The 18,211-nt window shown below is 43.0% G+C and overlaps 1 protein-coding gene across 2 annotated transcripts in view; it reads left to right on the top strand.

The window, feature by feature from the left end:
* The window catches only part of plod2 (procollagen-lysine, 2-oxoglutarate 5-dioxygenase 2), a 237,205-nt gene that overhangs the window by 89,389 nt on the left and 129,605 nt on the right, over positions 1-18,211 (top strand). For both annotated transcript variants that reach the window (XM_072255013.1, XM_072255014.1), the window contains exon 3: positions 702-838. In XM_072255013.1, the coding sequence (XP_072111114.1) occupies positions 702-838 (137 nt within the window). The remainder of the gene's footprint in view (positions 1-701; positions 839-18,211) is intronic.

The raw sequence follows: 18,211 nt of genomic DNA on the forward strand, positions 1-18,211 counted from the left end.
TATCAAAATCACTTATTGCACGTAAATTTGGGAATATTTTATATAATTTAAGCCATACTGCATGCATTGTAAGTATGTTTTGCAAACTGAAGTAGCACCACAATCTCATCTTGAGCAACGACAGTAAAGTTCTTCTATTGGGTGGAGCTTACTGCCAAGGAAAGTGCTTAGCAAAGTTCACAGATGTGGAGCCACCACTAATGTTGAAGCCACACCTAACAGATTGATGCCCTCTTGGGGGCAGTAGGCTGCAATTAGAATGGTAGGAATGGCCAGGAATTGAGTTGGTTTCCTCATTGCTGTTCTTGCCCCTTTTCCCCTTTAGGATGTCATAGTGGTATGGCAACTAGTACTGTTCAGACCTGATTTTCAGCTTGCACATTCTCCCTGTGGCATGTGTCCTCCCACATCCCAGAGAGATGCATGTTGGTGGGTTCTTGGCAACTGTAAACTGCTTCTAGGGTGAATGGGTGCTGGGGAGGGAGTGGCAGATAAAATGGACTTGGTGTAGGAATTTGTGTAAGTGAGCACTTGATGATTAGCATCAAAGTGTGCCCAAAGAGGCCTGGTTTTAAAATTCTATGACGTTCTATGATTCTTCAGGTTCGGTCCCACCAGCCTTTTCCCAAAGTCAGGAAATTAAAATTGAGGCCTGTTTTCCCAGTTAAAAAAACTTACGATGGTTTCTTCCTTGTGTGTAGGTACTTGGTGCCGGGGAAGAGTGGCGTGGAGGAAATATACCACACTCAATTGGCGGAGGACAGAAAGTCCGATTATTGAAGGAGGAGATGCAAAACCACGCAGATCGTGATGATCTTGTTATATTATTTAGTGATGGGTAAAGTTAGCCTACATAATTTCCTGGGTGTTTCAAAAACTGGAAAAACGTTTTACATTGTGTCATTTGCGAAGGAGGTTTGTGGAGCTGTGCTGTAGCGAACCCAGACACTATGTCAAGTAGTTTAGTCTGTGACAATACAAGCACTTCCCTCACTGTGTCTGACCAATAATCTGAAGCATATCTGAACTATTCTAACAAATTGGCCAAGGTTTGACGTAAATCTCCTTCTGGATATCTGGCCAACAAAAGAGCAAAATATTCATCTCTACTGAATGGCCTGGTATTGAAATACTACTTAAACTAATTCTCATTATTTTCTCTGCCTTTTATTTCTTTAGTATCATTGGACAGCATATTTGATGGTTTAGAATCCTAACTAAGTTCCTTCTGGTACTTTTGAACCATATTTTCCTGCTATTTTATAGTGATCCGCAGCATAATAACTCCCAAGATGTTTGCATTTTTGTTCCACTATATATTTGCTGAGTAAAGTTTCCTTCTCTTGAACTTGCATTTGGTCAATGCTTGCTGTAGGTGCATGTCTCTTGTAAATTGGCACAAAGCTTTGAACACCATTCAGAAAAAGTAAAATACAAAACCATTCAGAAAAAAGTAAGATACAAAATCTGCTGAACTTATTCAGTAAAATGATAACTTGCTGCACATTGGGGAATAAATTCAAGTTGATAAGGCATTTGAGATCACAGAGGCTTGAATTGGAAAGAATGCTCATTTGGCAACATGGTCCTGGAATCTATGACTAAACGTTGCAAATGACTGTTCTCCTTTGGTATGAAGTCGAGCAATTTCATGTACTTACTGACACTTGAGGATAGAGGTGGTGGCTTTGGAAGGTGCTGTTGCCATTGCCCCAAGTAATTGTTGTGCATCATCCATACTGCAGTGACTCAAAAGAAAGGTACCTCATTCAATTATCTCAGTATTCATTTCAGCTTGCAAAAGTTAACCCCTCTCTAAAATGTACCCATTTATTACGTGTCTCTTTTGAAGGTCACAGTACTATTTTGCCGTTTAATCTCCATCAAGGACACTCTGATAGGATGAAAAGACTGGCACTCAGGTCTATACTGATCGCACCTTTCAATGCCAAAAAAAGCAAAAGCAATCATCCTTGACAAATGAAACAAAAAAATCTGCTTGTCAAAAAAGTAGAGCTTGAGTTACTTAGTATAACTTTTAAATTACCTTTAAATATACATTCCACAAATGTAAGCATTCCTGGTGAACCTGCAGTTAAAAGCATGAAATGGCAAACCACAGAATTAAAATAAATTATAGTGTTTATTCCAAATCTGTACAAAGTTATTTTCATAGTCAGCTTAGGTGTAAGAGCACTGCAGTTGGTCACATCCACCTATGTATGGGAAACAAATAATGGTTTCAGTCCTGAAGAGCTGGGTCCATAAATTCTGCTCTCCCTCCCCCCATTAGTAATATGTGGCAGTTTCTGCTGACAGTATGACCACAATGTGTCCCATAGGACCTTCATGTGTCTAGAGGACCCTCATTGTATGGGTGTCATTGTTAACCATTGCTGTCCTGGGAAGGCGATGGTATGCTACCGTGTTGAATTACTCTGCTTCTTTTGGTATAGGTAGGGTAAATGCAGACGGTTTTTTCCACTGAGGTTGGGTGAGGCTTGGACTAGAGGTCATAGATTAAAGGTCAGAGATAAAATATTTAAGAGGAACCTGAGGGGGAACAACTTCACTCAGAGGGTCGTGAGCGTGTGGAACGAGCTGCTTGCAGAAATGGTGGATGTGGATTTGATTGCAACATTTAAGAGAAGTTTGGATCAGTACATGGATGAGAGAGGTGTAGAAGATCATGATCCAGATAATCCGAGGGTATTATGCAGAGTAGTAGTTCGGAATGGACGAGATGGCCCAAGGGGTCTGTTTTTGCCGTTGTGCTCTATTACTCTAAAGCTATACACATGACGGTGGGCTGTAAGGAATTCCTAAATTTACCCTGAACAAGGATGAAGGATCAGCAGGATATTACCAAGTCAAAATAGAATGTAATTTGGAAAGAAGCCTGCAGATGTTCTTCAGCCACCTGCTGTTATTATTTTGTGGTTGGAGACAGAGTTTTTTTTAAATACTTCATTTTCAAAATTTTCAAAAAACAATGAAATCAACAAGAACATACAAGCTCAGACATGTGTAAAAACAAAATAAGAAAAAAAAGGAACATAACATTAGAGGGATGCCTATTATGCAAAGTGCTCAAAAGTACTAAACATTAAGTCTCAAATGAGGGCCGCGAGAAATCAGCTGGGGGGAAATTATTCATCTGCCCTCGGCCTCATCTAGGTAGGCAAGACATGGATCCCAGATAGCCTAAGATCTTATAATTGAATTGGTTCTCAAGAACCTAAGTCTCTCCATCTGTATGACTGAGATCATGTCAGCCGTCCATCTCCGAAAAGATTTCTGTTCCCTCAATTGGGGACAGAGTTTTGAGAGGTGGTGTTGTCATTAGCTAATATATTTTTGAAGTGCCCAGATAGTAGCTAGTATTGGAGGGGCTGAATGCCCAGGGTAGCGAATGAGGTGCTTGTCAAGATGGTGTTAAGCTGCTTGAGTACTGTTGGAACATTCCTTGTAGCTGAGAGAAAGGCTTTGGAGATTTGAGCAATGAGTCACAATCCAATGGATTAACCAACTGTGATTTTCTCTTGTAATGAAAATATTAATGAGAATGGACTCACTATGTTTCTGGTCCGTAGTATCAATAAAGCCATTAAATCACAAAACCAGATGGGATGCTTCTTGTTCAATATGATTATTATCTGGCATTTGTATAGAACTAATCTAGGACTACCAAAGGGTCTCAGCCCGAAACATCGACTATACACTTTTCCATAGATGCTAGCTGGCCTGCTGAGTTCTTCCAGTATTTTGTATGACGAACTGGGCAGGTCAGGCAGCATCTATGGCGTAAAATGGACAGTCAGTGTTTTGGGCTGAGACCCTTCACCTAGACTGGTCAGATGATAGATCTCGACCCGAAACATCAGCTGTCCATTGTTCTCCATGGGTGTTCCCTGGCCGGCTAAGTTCCTCCAGTGGTTTGGTTTCTGCTCCAAATGCAGCGTTTGCAATCTCTTGTGTCTGTAGCTGAAAATGGCTTGGCCTAGGACAGTGCCCCAAGGAACCTTTTCAATGATTTCCAATGGGATGATGAGCTCCCAACAACAGTCATTTGATAACACACACAAAAGGAAGTCAGCAGGCCAGGCAGCATCTGTGGAAAAGAGTGAACAGTTGACATTTCAGGATAAGACCTGTTACACAACTGTAGTTACACGACATGTAACGATTGTCCTGATGAAGGATCTCAGCCCAAAACATCGACTGTTTACTCTTTCCCATTCATGCTGCCTGACCTGTTGACCTCCTTCAGCATTTTGTGTGCGTTACTCTGATTTGCAGCATCTGCAGGTTTTCTCTCGTTTCACATTTGCGTGATACTTCAGTTTCCCAAAGCACCTTGATGTCACATTTGGTCAAATACTTCCTTGATCTCAGGCGTGTTCATTCTCACCTTGCCTCTGAAAGATAGGTTTTTGGTTCCTGATATTGGCATTAGTTTATTATTGTCCCATGGAGATAGAGTGAAAAGTTTTTTGTGCATGCTGTTCATGTAGATCAAGTCATTACAGAGTGTATTAAGGTAATAAATGGTCAGAAAAATTACAGAATGAAGAAAAGTGCAACAACTACGGAGAAAGTGGTAGACAATAAAGATGCAAGATCACAACAGGGTAGATTTTGAGGTCAAAAGTTCATCTTGAAGGCTCTTTTAAAAGTCTTATAACTGTGGGGTGGAAGCTCTCCTTGAGCCCGGTGATGATAGCTCTTCTGCCCTATAGGATAAGTCAGGAGAAAGATTGTCCAGGGTGGGTTATGCTGGCTGTTTTTCTGAGGCGGAGTCCACAGAGGGAGGAGGGTTTCCATGGTGTGCTAAGCTGCGTCCACAATCTGCTCAGTTCCTTCTGCTCATGGGGAGAGCAGTTCCAATGCCAATCTGTGATGCATTCAGATAGGATTGATTTAAATAAATAAATACATTCATAAGGGTCAATGGGAACATGCTAGATTTCTTTAGCCTCCTGAAGGACTAGAGGTGCTAGTGAACTTGCTTCCCCATGGCGTCTACATGTTTAGACCAGACCAAGGCATTGGTCATGTTCGCTCCTAGAAACTTGAAACTCTCAAACTCAGCACCATTGAAGAAGACAGAGCACATGCCCTGCTTCCTGAAGTGAGGGAAAGATTGTTGTCCAATTCAGAACAAGATTAAAAAGAGGCGTGGACCCAAGTGTACATGGCAAAATCATAACTAATCATTGGTGACACTTTAATTTCTAGTTAAGTACTACTGACATCAACACCTTCCATCCCTTCCATGATTTGAGTACAGTACTAGGCTGACAGTTCCAGTTCCTTTCCAGGCCTGATGAAAGGTCTTGGCCTGGAGCGTTGACTATATATTCCTCTCCATTGATGCTGCTTGAGTTGCCGAGTTCCTCCAGCATTTTGTGTGTGTTGCTCAAGATTTCCAGCATCTGCAGAATCTCTTGTGTTTGTAATAGGCTGACTGTTTCTGCAACAGACTGCTAGTGCTGGATTGCTGTTTGAGTGAATTTATTGGTTTATTGCAAGCTTTGAACTATTGGCACATGAGCAAAAAATAGGAAAGTAATAAATAAGAGAAATGTATGACTATACTTTTTTGAAGCTTTCTATTTGATTTTTAAGGTGAACTTGTCAGTAGCTCTCTGCAGACCTCTTCTGTCAGTTTTGCCAATCCCCTAACTTCCCACTATTTTTTGCTTTATTATATACCCCCTCTTTGGTTTTTATGTTGGCTTTGACCTCTTGTTAGCCACGGTTGTGTCATCTTTCCTTTAGAATACTTCTTCCTCTTTGGGATGTATATATCCTGTGCCTTCCAAATTGCTTCCAGAAGTTTCAGCTATTGCTGCTTTGCCGTTATCCCTGCCAGTGTTCTTTTCCTATCAATTCCAGCCAACTCCCCTCTCATGCCTCTGTAATTCCCTTTACTCCACTGTAATACTGATACATCTGACTTTAGCTTCTCCTTCTCAGATTTCAGGGTGAATGCAAACATATTACGATCACTTCCCCTAGGTGATCTTAAGCTCTCTAACCAATTCTGGTACCCAATCCAGAGTAGCTGATCCTCCAGTGGGCTCAACCATGAGCTGCTCTAAAAAGCCATCTCATAGGCACTCTAGAAATTTCCCCTCCTGTAATCCAGCACCAACATGATTTTTCCCAATCTATCTGCATATTGAAATCCCCCATGACTATTGTAATATTGCCCTTTCGGCATGCATTTTCTATCCCCCATTGTAATTTGTAGGCCACATCCTTACTACTGTCTTTGGGGGTCTGCACACAACCCTCATCAGGGTCTTTTTACCCTTGCAGTTCCTTTGGTCTACAAACAATGATTCAACACTTTCTGACACCATGTCACCTCTTTCTAATGATTTGATTTCATTTTTTTAACAACAGAGCAATGCCACACCCTTTGCTTTCCTGCCTATCCTTTTGATACAATGTGTATCCTTGGGTATTAAGCTCCCAGCTATAGTCTTCTTTCAGCCGTGATTCCATGATGCCTACAACATCGTACCTGCCAGTCTGCAACTGTGCTGCAAGTTTATCTACCTTATTCTGTATACTTCGTGCATTCAGATACAACATCTTCAGTCCTGTACTCACTCTTTTCGATTTTGTCGCTCCATGCTCAACCTTCTGGTTCCTAACTTTGTCTTTGTCGGAGCTCTTACCAACATCTGCCTCCACAACCTCTCCACTAAATGTTCCGGCACCTATCCCCCTGCAACTCCAGTTTAAACCCCACCGTGCAGCATTAACAAACCTTCCCGCTAGGATATTAGTCCCCCTCCGGTTCAGGTACAAGCTGTCCCTTCTGCACAGGTCCCACCTTCCCTGGAAGAGAACCCAATGATCCAAAGTCTTATGCCCTCCCTCCTGCACCAACTCCTTTGCCACGTATTAAACTGCGTAATCTTCCTAGTTCTAGCCTAACTAGCTTGTGGCATAGGTGCAGCTCTGAGATCACAACTCGAGGTCCTGCCCTTTAACTTAGCACCTTACTCCCTGAACTCCCTATGCAGAACCTCATCACTCGTTCTACCCATGTCATTGGTACCTACATGGACCACGACTTCTGGCTGTCCACCCTCTCACTTAAGAATGCTGAGGATTCGATCTGAGAGATCCCAGGCCCTGGCACCGGGGTGGCAACGTACCGTCCGGGAATCTCATTCTTGCCCACAGATCCTTCTGTCTGTTACCCTAACTAACAAATCTCCTATCACCACAGTGTGCCTCTCCTTCCCCTTCCCTTCTGAGTCAGAGGCAGACTCGGTGCCAGAGACCACTGTGACTTTCCTCTGTTAGGTCCTTCTGCCCCCTGACAGTATCCAAAGTGGTGTCCCTGTTATTGAAGGGGATGGTCACAGTGGTACTCTGCACTGGCTCCTTAACCCCTTTCCCCTTCCTGACTGACACCCAGTTTCCTGCATCCTGCTCCTTGGGTGTAACTAGCCCTCTGTATGTCCTATCTGTCCCCCCTTCAGCCTCACAAATGATCTGCAGTTCATCCAGTTCCAACTCTTTAATGCGATTTATTAGAAGGTGCAGCTGGATGCACTTCTTGCAGTTGTAGTGGTCAGGGACACTGGAGGTCTCCCTGCCTTCCTACACCCCGCAAGAAGAGCATTGCACTATCTTGCCTGTCATCTCTACTGTCCTCGCTGAGCAGATAAAAAGAAGAGAAGGAAAAAGAAACGTGAGCTTTTCTTTCCGAGTGAAGCCTCTGTTTGCGGAAGCCTCGAAGATCTAAAGCCTTAAGATCACCATTCTGACTCTGTCCACTCAGACAACAGCCGCTGTGCTTGCCCTCTGCCTTCCTTTAATTTGCTCTTACTAATCAATCCCAAGCTCCGATCGGCCACTGATCAAAGCTCTGTTGACCAAGTACCTTATCCAGTCCATCTCTGGACTGTGGGAGGAAACCAGGGGACCTGGAAAAAGCCCACACATTCCACGGGAAGAACGTACAGAGACTCCTTAAAAATCTGATCCTAAGCTGTAATAGCGTCACGTTAACCAGTACACCACCATGGCGAGGCTGAGCTGTGTACTGTAAAATAGGATGGGTACACGATGTCCCGTTGATAGGCTGGGTTACAGGTCATGCATCAGTGCTGTTCTGGTTATAAAATCTCTTCGTATACGCCGAGAAAGGACTAGATCCTTTTTCATTCTTCAAGTCACTTTGATGCAAAGTACAAATGATGTTTGCTGTAATGTTTATGCCATAGCAACAGTCAAACTGAGGCCAATTCTGGAAACCACAAGGGATACAATGAAAGGTGATGTCAACAAATAAGAAATTTCATAACCAGAACAACTAAAGGAAAAGAATTTTAACAAAGACGAAGGTATGCCTCGAAGAAAGAACTAAAATTCGATTGTAAACAAGATGGCAGAGTGGAAACCTGACTGGATGAGGATGAACCAATCAGGAGGTTTGGTCTATGGGGTATAAATTCTACCGGACTAGACATGCCCAGGTATCAGCCCTGATGAAGATGGCAGAGTTTGTCATCGAAAAGGTGGTTAAAATCAATACAGGTTTCCCCCACCATCCAAAGGTAAAGCGTTCCTATGGAACGGTTCGTAAGCCAAAATGTTGTAAGGCGAAGAAGCAATTACCATTTATTTATATGGGAAAAATTTGTGAGCGTTCGCAGACCCAAAAATAACCTACCAAATCATGCCAAATAACACATAAAACCTAAAATAACAGTAACATATAGTAAAAGCAGGAATGATATGATAAATACACAGCCTATATAAAGTAGAAATACTTTTCCACAATCATTACTGAACTGTTCTCCGTAGCGAAAATCTCACGCAAGCGCCGTCGGCAGAAAATCTCACGCAAGCGCTGTTGGCAAAAACACGCGCAAACTCTCTCCAGTAACCTTTAAGTTATGAAGCTGCCAAATCATACCAAATAACACGTAAAAATACACAGCCGATATAAAGTAGAAATAATGTATGTACAGTGTAGTATCACTTACAGGAATTGGGACAGCGCCGAACACACTGTTGATGGTGTGTTAAACTGAGTCGTCGCAGGTTGGGTGGTGCAGTGGCCCCCACCTCCAGGCCGCCGACAGATACCGAACCGCGAGGCATGCAGGGGTACGGCGGTAGCCGGGAGGCATCCAGCACATCTTCAAGAAAAAAAGCCAAAATAAACACGCTAATTGATTAGGTGCCGCCCGGCACGTAATTGTTGGCCCAGATCAGTGCAGATTTTCGATTGCATCGTCTCTGATCTGGGCCAACAATTACGTGTCGGGCGGCACCTAATTAATTAGCATGTTTATTTCGGCTTTTTTCTTAAAGATGTGCTGTGTGCCTCCCGGCTACCGCTGCATTCTCCGCGAATCGCGGGGTGGTGGGACACTGGGGTGTCATCTCGTCGTCTGTTTCCATTAGAGCAGGCAGCTCATCTTCTCCTATGACTGCCTGCCTCGATGTCGAAAGTCGAGGTTCGTCGTCTGCTGTGGCTGATGCGGAAGGCTTGCTTGACTGCTGAGCCTCGCGTATTTTTCTATCATACAGTTCTTTGTAAGGACTCAAACCATCCTGCAAATATCCCCTAAACCTACGTACCCTTTCAAAATTAAAGTCGTATTTCATCATTGCAGCAAAAATCTCACGCAGTTGCTTCACATTTAGTTCCTGGACGACTTCACTTTCGGTCCGTTTGCTACTGCATTCAGTTTCAATTGTTATCCTTTCCTCTTCCAATTGCATCAGCTCTTCATCTATCAGTTCTTGGTCATGGGATGCCAAAACCTCTTCAACATCATGTTCGTCAGCTTCCACAAGCCAAACTCACTTAGTCCTTACTTCATTCACCACTATCGAAACGCTTAATTATGTCCAGTTTTACGCTAAGTGTAACACCCTTACGAGCTCTTTTAGGCTTTTCCAATACCTTAGAACTCATCTTGCAAACGGCTGCTCACAGGCACATGTTTAAGCAATGCTGGCTAGAATGCAGTTCCGAATCCGGGGGAGAGTGGCTGCTCGGGGCGCGCGCTGATTTTTTTCATGCGCTGATTTTCCCTGCGCGCTGCTTTTTTTTCGTAACAGTGAAAACACCTTCTGAAAGCGAAAACAGGGTACTAATGTAGGTCTTTCGTAACAGTGAGGTTTCGTAAAGCAAATGTTCAAAAAGCGGGGGACGCCTGTACTTGTGCCCGACTGGAAGCCCAAGAACAGTTTATTCATGAATTGAAGAATATTTTAAAAATAAGAGCAAATTTCCAGTGATTTTCTGATGAAGCACTTCATTCCCTTCAATTTTCTGCTGACCTCTTTGAAAACTGTCCTGGGAGATTAATCATGCCGGAATTTTACACAATTAATTTTCCATTAGATAATCCATTCCACTTTGTTAATGTCTAGTCTCAAAATCTAGGAGTAAATGACTTTTAAAAAATTCAAGAAGTGAAATCAGGTTTTCTCAAATGGAAATGATCAAAATGCAATTTGGATTTAAAATGTGCTTTCAAATTGCAAGGGACTTTTGACAGCTACTTCAAGCTATAAACTTATTCAGTGTACATGAAAGAACTTTGAACGTACAGCAAGCTATTGACAGTTTTAATGCGCTGCAGAGGGCTTTATGGCAGTAGTGTCTAGTCTTCAGAAAATGATTGGTGTGGCCTATTTTACTCACTGAAGTGTTTGCTCTGATTACTTTGTACCCGATTATGTAAATCGCGAGCCTCATTCCCAGGGAATGCTCAGAAAGTTGGCAGCCATTATCTGCCGAGCTTACCCACTAACTTATTCTACAAACACAGAAGAAGGGCCATAAAAAGAGCATGTGAGAAATGTGAAATGTCACCCTGGTTTGATTTTAAAACTTAATAGATGAAAACAAAGGGAGCTGTGCCTTTGGTCTGAGGTAACTGAATGGCAATGTTTCCTGCTGCCTCTGATTTCAAAAGTCGGGTAGCATTCCAATCTGTTCCTTCTTTATTTTAACACATGTGGTCAAGATTTTGATCGTAGTTCATTCGAAAAGCTGACACCTAACCTGCCCTTTTCCTACCCTGTCATTTCCAACCGAGGGTGTGAAATCTAGTTATCTCATGTGTACCCTTAAGCTGACTGAAATCAGTCCAGACTGCGGTCTAGCCAAGGATATTCTGGTTTACGTGGCTCACATCAACAATAAAGGGGACCTTTACCCAATAAATCAGTGGGGTGTTTTAAAAAATCTAATATGCATAAACTCCATCCAGATGTATTTTAAACTTTTTCCAGATGATGTGTCTTTGGTTCTGCTGCCAACTCATGGCTGAACATCTACCTTGCACTGTAAAATAATTTTATTCCTTCCAATTGAGTTCACACTGCCCCCCCCCACTCCCCAATCCACTTCCTGTAATCCACCTGTAGGTAAAAATGCACGCATTGGTCCCAAAAGCCAGGATCTACACTTCCAGATGAATGAATACACTTTTGTTAAACATTTGCTGATCTCAGAAATGTACTAAATTCTATGGAGGTCTCGATTTTCCTTGGGAAGTTGAACTCCTGTCTCGTTGGCAAGGCTTTTGTTTGCACAGTTTAGGCAGCAAACCTCCCCATCCTGAATAACAGCTGCAGTACCTTGTCCATAATTCATCTCCGGCATTGTTTGTCACCACTCTGATAAAAAAAAAGTGTTCTTATTTAGTCTCAGAACAATCAGATCTCACACCCACTGATTCCCCTGAAGCTGGACTCTTCATCACTTTTTACTCCGTGGAGATCCGTGACCACAAATTAGCTCCAAGCTTCACTCCTCCCCCCCGGATTCTGAGTCCTTCTTGGCTCTCTAGGCTTGATCATTCCCGTCTGTTGCTACAGAACCCCGCAGCCTCTCACAGTTTGTCATTCCTGCTGCAGTAAGGAGATAAGCAGATCGCTATACTCAAGAATTCAAAGTAGGTTTATTATCAGAGTACATATATGTCACCGTTCATTTTCTTGTGGGCATACCCAATAAATCCATAATAGAATATAACCATAACAGAATCAATGAAAGACCACACCAACTTGGGCATTCAACAGTATGCAAAGGGCAGCAAATTGCAAGTACACAAAGAAAGAAATAATAAAAATAAACAATAAATATTGAGAATATGAGATGAAGGGTCTTTGAAAGTGAGTCCATTGGTTGCCGTTAAGTACCTATCTACATTAATCCCCTTTGGTTCAATGCCTGATCGGTGAGAAGTAGTAACTGTTCCTGAGCCTGGTGGTGTGAGACCTGGGGCTCCCCTACCTTCTTCCTGATGGCATGTCCTGGGTGGTGGGGGTCCCTGATGATTGATGCTGCTTTCCTGCGACAGTGTTTTATATAGATGTGCTCGATGGTAGGGAGAGCTTTATCAGCCTCTTAAAAAAAAAATCAAAAATCTACAAATGTGCCAGTTAAGACTGTGTACTGAAAATCTCTGGTTTCCAGTTTTATCCTGGAGTTTCTGTTTATAAATTAATGACTTTTAAAATTAAAAACTTTAAAAATTGAATGACTATCATCACTGCTGGAATTTATTTTGCAATCTTATGGTTCTGGAAAGATTTACAGCATTTTTCCATTATCTGGATTGCGTACCATTGTTAATTTACCGGTTAGTATTTTGAAGTCTGAGCTAGTACTGTACAGAACTTCAGTTCAAGGCTTCTAATTGAATTCTGATTGCAGTACTGAAATCTGCAGATGAATAATGCTGCTTATAAAATGACAATTGTATTTTTTTGGGAGGGGAAGAATTTTCTAAGTGCCTTTAAGAAGTCGTACCTTTGCCCATCCAGGTTTCTTGTGATACAAGACTCTGAATAATGTAGTTGACTTAACTGTTTGTTGAAGCTTCCACATTTTTTGATACAAAAAGAAAATCCAGGAGATTATGGAGCAAGTGTAGGAAAGGGATAGAAAATTAGCCACTGCATGATCGAGGAGGATTTGGTTGTTTCAAACATTTATAAGGATTATAACTTGGGCAAACAGGAATTCTGCAGATGCTGGAAATTCAAGCAACACACATCAATGTTGCTGGTGAACGCAGCAGGCCAGGCAGCATCTCTAGGAAGAGGTACAGTCGATGTTTCAGGCTGGGACCCTTCGTCAGGACGTCCTGATGAAGGGTCTCGGCCCGAAACGTCGACTGTACTCTTTTCCATAGGTGCTGCTTGGCTTGCTGAGTTCCTCCAGCATTTTGTGTGTGTGTTGTTTTGGTCCTTTTAGAAAGATTTGATGAAACTAGATTCTTTATTTATAACATTGGTTTCTAGCCCTCCCTTTCATGATTGTTTCCATTTGTTCAGTAATGCCCTGCGCTTTGCCGAGGATGCAGGCTTCTTTTGCCGATTGGAGAGAAAGAAATACTCTGTCCAACAGCATCCTATCTCTGATTGAGCCTGGCTGAGGTTACTTATTCCTGTCAAGTAGGAGCCAGGATTCTCACTGAGATGCACGAGCAATCACTTCTGCAGCAGCATACAGTGTGAGTGCTGGAGGTTTAAGGAAAATAGTGGAAGCCTTTTGTTACAGCTCCAAAGGCTCTTTTTTCTTTGTTCCTTTTATATTTTCCATTTCACTAAGCCTGTCATTCCTTGAAGTGAGTTACCCAGACATGGAGAAAATGAGCAGCTGGTGTCGGCACCGTTTAACTAGTGTCTGCTGAGATTGCCAAGGAAAATGAGTTTGCCTAAACATAAGGAAACTGAGATTGTTTGGAAGTTTGTGGAAAGAACATGAAATAAGGCGAGTTCTTTATTTGCCCTTTTCCATTGTACTTACTGCAGTTTTGTGCATTTTTGAGAACAGGGCAGATTGAACTTATTGCTGTCTCAGGAATTGTAATTGCCCTTCACCCTGTAAAGCTACTGTTCTTTACTTTCATAGAGTAAAAGCAAGAGTAAGTTGCAGGACTATGAGGAAGGAATTAGGCAGATTGCACAAGTAGGAGCAAGTGTAGACTCAATGTACTGTGTGCTGTGTCTATGATTCTATTTTACAAAAAGGCCAACTTTGGAACACTGGTATTTTAGACTACGACATTGGAGCAGAATTGTAGTCTCAGGATAATGAGGAAGGAATTAGGCAGATTACACAACTAGGAGCTGTCGACATGAATGGACTGTCTACTGTGTGCTATGTCTATCATTCTATTTGAGAAAAAGGCCTACTTTGGAACACTGTTAATTTGAACTATACGACGTAGGAGCAGAATTGGGCCATTTCTGCTGAATTAAACAAAAAATTACTTGTCATTTGAAACATTTTTGGTAGAACTTGTATATGCCCCCAGTTATTCTAGCTTAAAGCATCAGCATTCCCACCACCCACCATGCCAGAAACAGCAAAGCCCCAAAGAGAGACAGTGGTCTACAGTCCATCAAAAACTATTCATCCCAACAGTTCGACATCCCACTGCTCTCTCTCTCACCAACAAGTGAGAGAGATGTCACTCTTTCCACAGTGAGAGGGGGACAAACAGCTGCTATTTTGATGTTACAGAATGTAGCGCTGCTTTTATTTCGAGTTTCCTCCAAACTCTCACTCACCATAGAGAGAGAGAGAAAGAGAGAAAAAAAAAGAAAGCACAATTACCCAAGTGCAGAGGCCTCTGACAGCCGCACCTGTTGTCTTGATGTTCTGGGTTCCCGCAGCGCTTCAGTTTGTGACACTGGTGAGAAATTGGGTCCACGGGGCCGGGCAAGGCTGCATTCCGAAGCCACTGTCTTCCAAGCCACTCCTAGAGATATCAAAAACACAGCCGCTCGGCGAGCTTCAAGAACGGAAATACGCCGCTGTGAAGAACTGCGGTTTTAGTGCAGCTGTAGGTCACCGACTCTGACAGAACTCCAGCCACCTTGAAAGGGAAAAAGGAGGCATTGGAAGAAGAATAATTTTTAACTGTTCTGCTGATGGCTGGGAGAAGTCGCCATCTGGTGCCATCCTTGGCTCGGTCCCCTTTCCCACAATTCTGTCTTGAAAGTATTGAAGGTTTGATTCGTTTTCAGGAATTTATATGCAGCGATTTCCAGATTATTTTTGTATGCATTTTTAAGCATTTCCTCTGATTCCCCTTGTATCATTTGGCTTAAAATTTAAAATGGTTTTCTGAGTTCTTACATCGTCCAATAATGGGAACAGATTCCTTCTGAAAGCCATCAATCCATGCTGTCTTGTACATAGTAAATAGTTGAAATGATTGTGATATGGGTCAGCCACGCAAACCCATATTGTTAATCATTTCTGGAAAACTGCCTGTCATATGACTGCCAGTTGGATTGATCAGCCTCAGTTTGGAGTCATAGGGAGGTACATCTTTGAAATGGGTCCCTCGGTCCATGACCAGCATTGGACATCCATTCATAGAAAACCTCCAGCACAGTACAGGCCTTTCGGCTCACAGATTTGTGCGAACATGTCCCTACCTTAGAATTTACTAGGCTTACCTATAGCCCTCTATTTTACTAAGCTCCATGTACCTATTTAAAAGTCTCTTAAAAGACCCTCTCGCATCCACCTCCACCACCGTTGCCGGCAGCCCATTCCACGCACTCACCACTCTCTGAGTAAAAAACTTACCCCTGACATCTCCTCTGTACCTACTCCCCAGCACCTTAAACCTGTGTCTTCTTGTGGCAACCATTTCAACCCTGGGAAAAAGCCTCTGACTATCCACACGATCTGTACCTCTCATCATCTTATACACCTCTATCAGGTCACCTCTCATCCTCCATCGCTCCAAGGAAAAAAGGCCGAGTTCACTCAACCTATTCTCATTAGGTATGCTTCCCAATCCAGGCAACATCCTTGTAAATCTTCTCTGCACCCTTTCTATGGCTTCCACATTCTTCCTGTAGTGAGGCGACCAGAACTAAGCACAGTACTCCAAGTGTGGTCTGACCAGAGTCCTATATATCTGCAACATTACCTCTCGGCTCCTAAATTCAATTCCACAATTGATGAAGGTCAACACACTATACGCCTTCGGTGTTGGGGGGGTTGTTGTCCGTCCTCACCTCAAACTTGGCCCCGTAGAGGTATTCACTCAGCTTATCCACCACCGCCTATTTCAATGCCAGAAATTCCAGTTTGTGCGTGGGATAGTTTTTCTTGGAGGGTGACAGACTCTGGCTGACAAATGTGACGGGCTTCAGCCTGGAGCCCTTATCCTGATTCAGGATGCTCTGTAAACCCTCTAGGCTGGCATCCGTGTGCAGTACATATGGTAATCGGGGGGTCCACAAACGCCAGCAGCGGCACCTGGGTCAGCAGCTCCTTCAGCGACTGAAAGGCCTCCTCACATTTTGCATCCCCCCCTTGGTCCAAAGGGCTCCGACAGGCTAAGGTACTCTTTACACTCCTTTCCTTTTGTCCTCCTCCCTTTCTTTCCCAAGGGATGGTAACCGCACAGAAGCTGATTCAACGAGTGACTCATTTACATGTAGCCTTTCACAAACCTCTGATAGTAACCACAGAACCCAAGGGATGAGCGCAGAGCGCTCACAGTCTGGAGTCTTGGCCAAGTGGTAACCACCTCGATCTCAGCTGGTTCTGTAGCTTCCCCATCCCATGAGACTATGTGCCCAACATAGCTAACAGACATTTGGCAGGACTGGCACTTGTCCAGGGAAAATTTTAACCCTGCAGCTTTCAGGTGGCCCAACACCTTCAGCAGCCTTGCTTCATATTCTTCCAAGGTGGATCTAAATACTATGAGGTCATCCAGATATACCAATACCTCAGACAAGTTTATATCCCCCACCGTCTTCTCCATGACCCGCTGAAAGGTTGCAAGAGCTCCCGAGATGCCCTGGACATCCTTTCGAATGGGAAAAATCCCAGGGGACAGATAAATGCCGTTTTCTCTTTGTCGGCCTCACTCATGGGGATCTGGTAATATCCATTAAATTCCATTCTGAGCTGTTCATAACTTGGACAGTTCGCTAGTTGGGTCCCAAACCAAGTGGTAGGATATGCCTGCTGCTCCCTAGCAGTCTGCCTATCCATCCAAATGCTTGTTCATATGTACAGCATATGGCTGCATGTGGATCAGTCATTCGCAACCTAGGGAGCACGTGTAATCCTACCATGTTGGTAGTGTTGTGCGTATTGTAAAAGATTGTGGTAGGTTACAACAGGCATTAATATGATGCAGGCATGGGCTGAGACGTGGCAGATGGAGTTTAACCTGGAAAAGTGTGAAGTGATTCATTTTGGAATGTCGAATTTCCAAGGCAGAATACAGGATTCTTTGCAATATGGGGCAGAGAGATTCTGACATCCACATCCATAGATTCCTCAAAAGTTGTCATGGAAGTGGAAAAGGTGGTTAAGAAGGCATGTGGTGTTTTGGCCTTCATTGGTCAAGGGATTGGGTTCAAGAGCCACACAGTACTATTGCAGCTCTGTAAAACCCTGGTTAGACCACACTTGGAGTCTCCTCAGTATAGGAAGGATGTGGAAGCTTTATAGAGGGTAAGAGGAGATGTACCAGGCTGCTGTCTGGATTAGAGAGCATGGCATTTGAGGATAGGTTGAGCAAGCTAAGACTTTTCTCTTTGGGATGAAGGAGGATGAGAGGTGTACAAGATGAAAAGCTTTAATAGTGTGGACAGCAGAAATAGCTAATACAAGGGAGCATAATTTTAAGTTGATAGGAGGAAACTATAAGCAGGATGATGGAGGTAGTTTTTTTTTCCCAAAAGAGTTGAGTGTGTGGAGTGTGCTGCCAGAGATAGTGGTAGAGGCAGGTATATTGGGGGCATTTAAGAGTCTCGTAAACACAGGGATGAAACTAAAATGGAGAGTTATGTAAGAATAAATAAGTTAAAGATAGGCACAACATTGTATGTGAGCTAATGGGCCCATATAAAGTGCTGTTGCTCTATGTTCTATCTTCACCTATTTTGTACTCCCACAAGGCAATGACTCTAGAATCATTTGAGAAATAAATGAAGTTTTGTGAAGATCTGATTGGGTAGATGGGTTTGATAAAACCATTTACCTTATCTAATAGTATCCATGACTCACTGGAAAGGTTAGGTGAACTGAGAGATTAGTGAGGCAAGGCCTACTTTCTCTGGAATAAAGGGAGTTAAAATGGGGTATGATTGAGCTACACACATCAAAGTTGCTGGTGAACGCAGCAGACCAGGCAGCATCTCTAGGAAGAGGTGCAGT

This window comes from Mobula birostris, chromosome 4 (assembly GCF_030028105.1).
Source record: "Mobula birostris isolate sMobBir1 chromosome 4, sMobBir1.hap1, whole genome shotgun sequence".
Lineage (NCBI taxonomy): Eukaryota > Metazoa > Chordata > Chondrichthyes > Myliobatiformes > Myliobatidae > Mobula > Mobula birostris.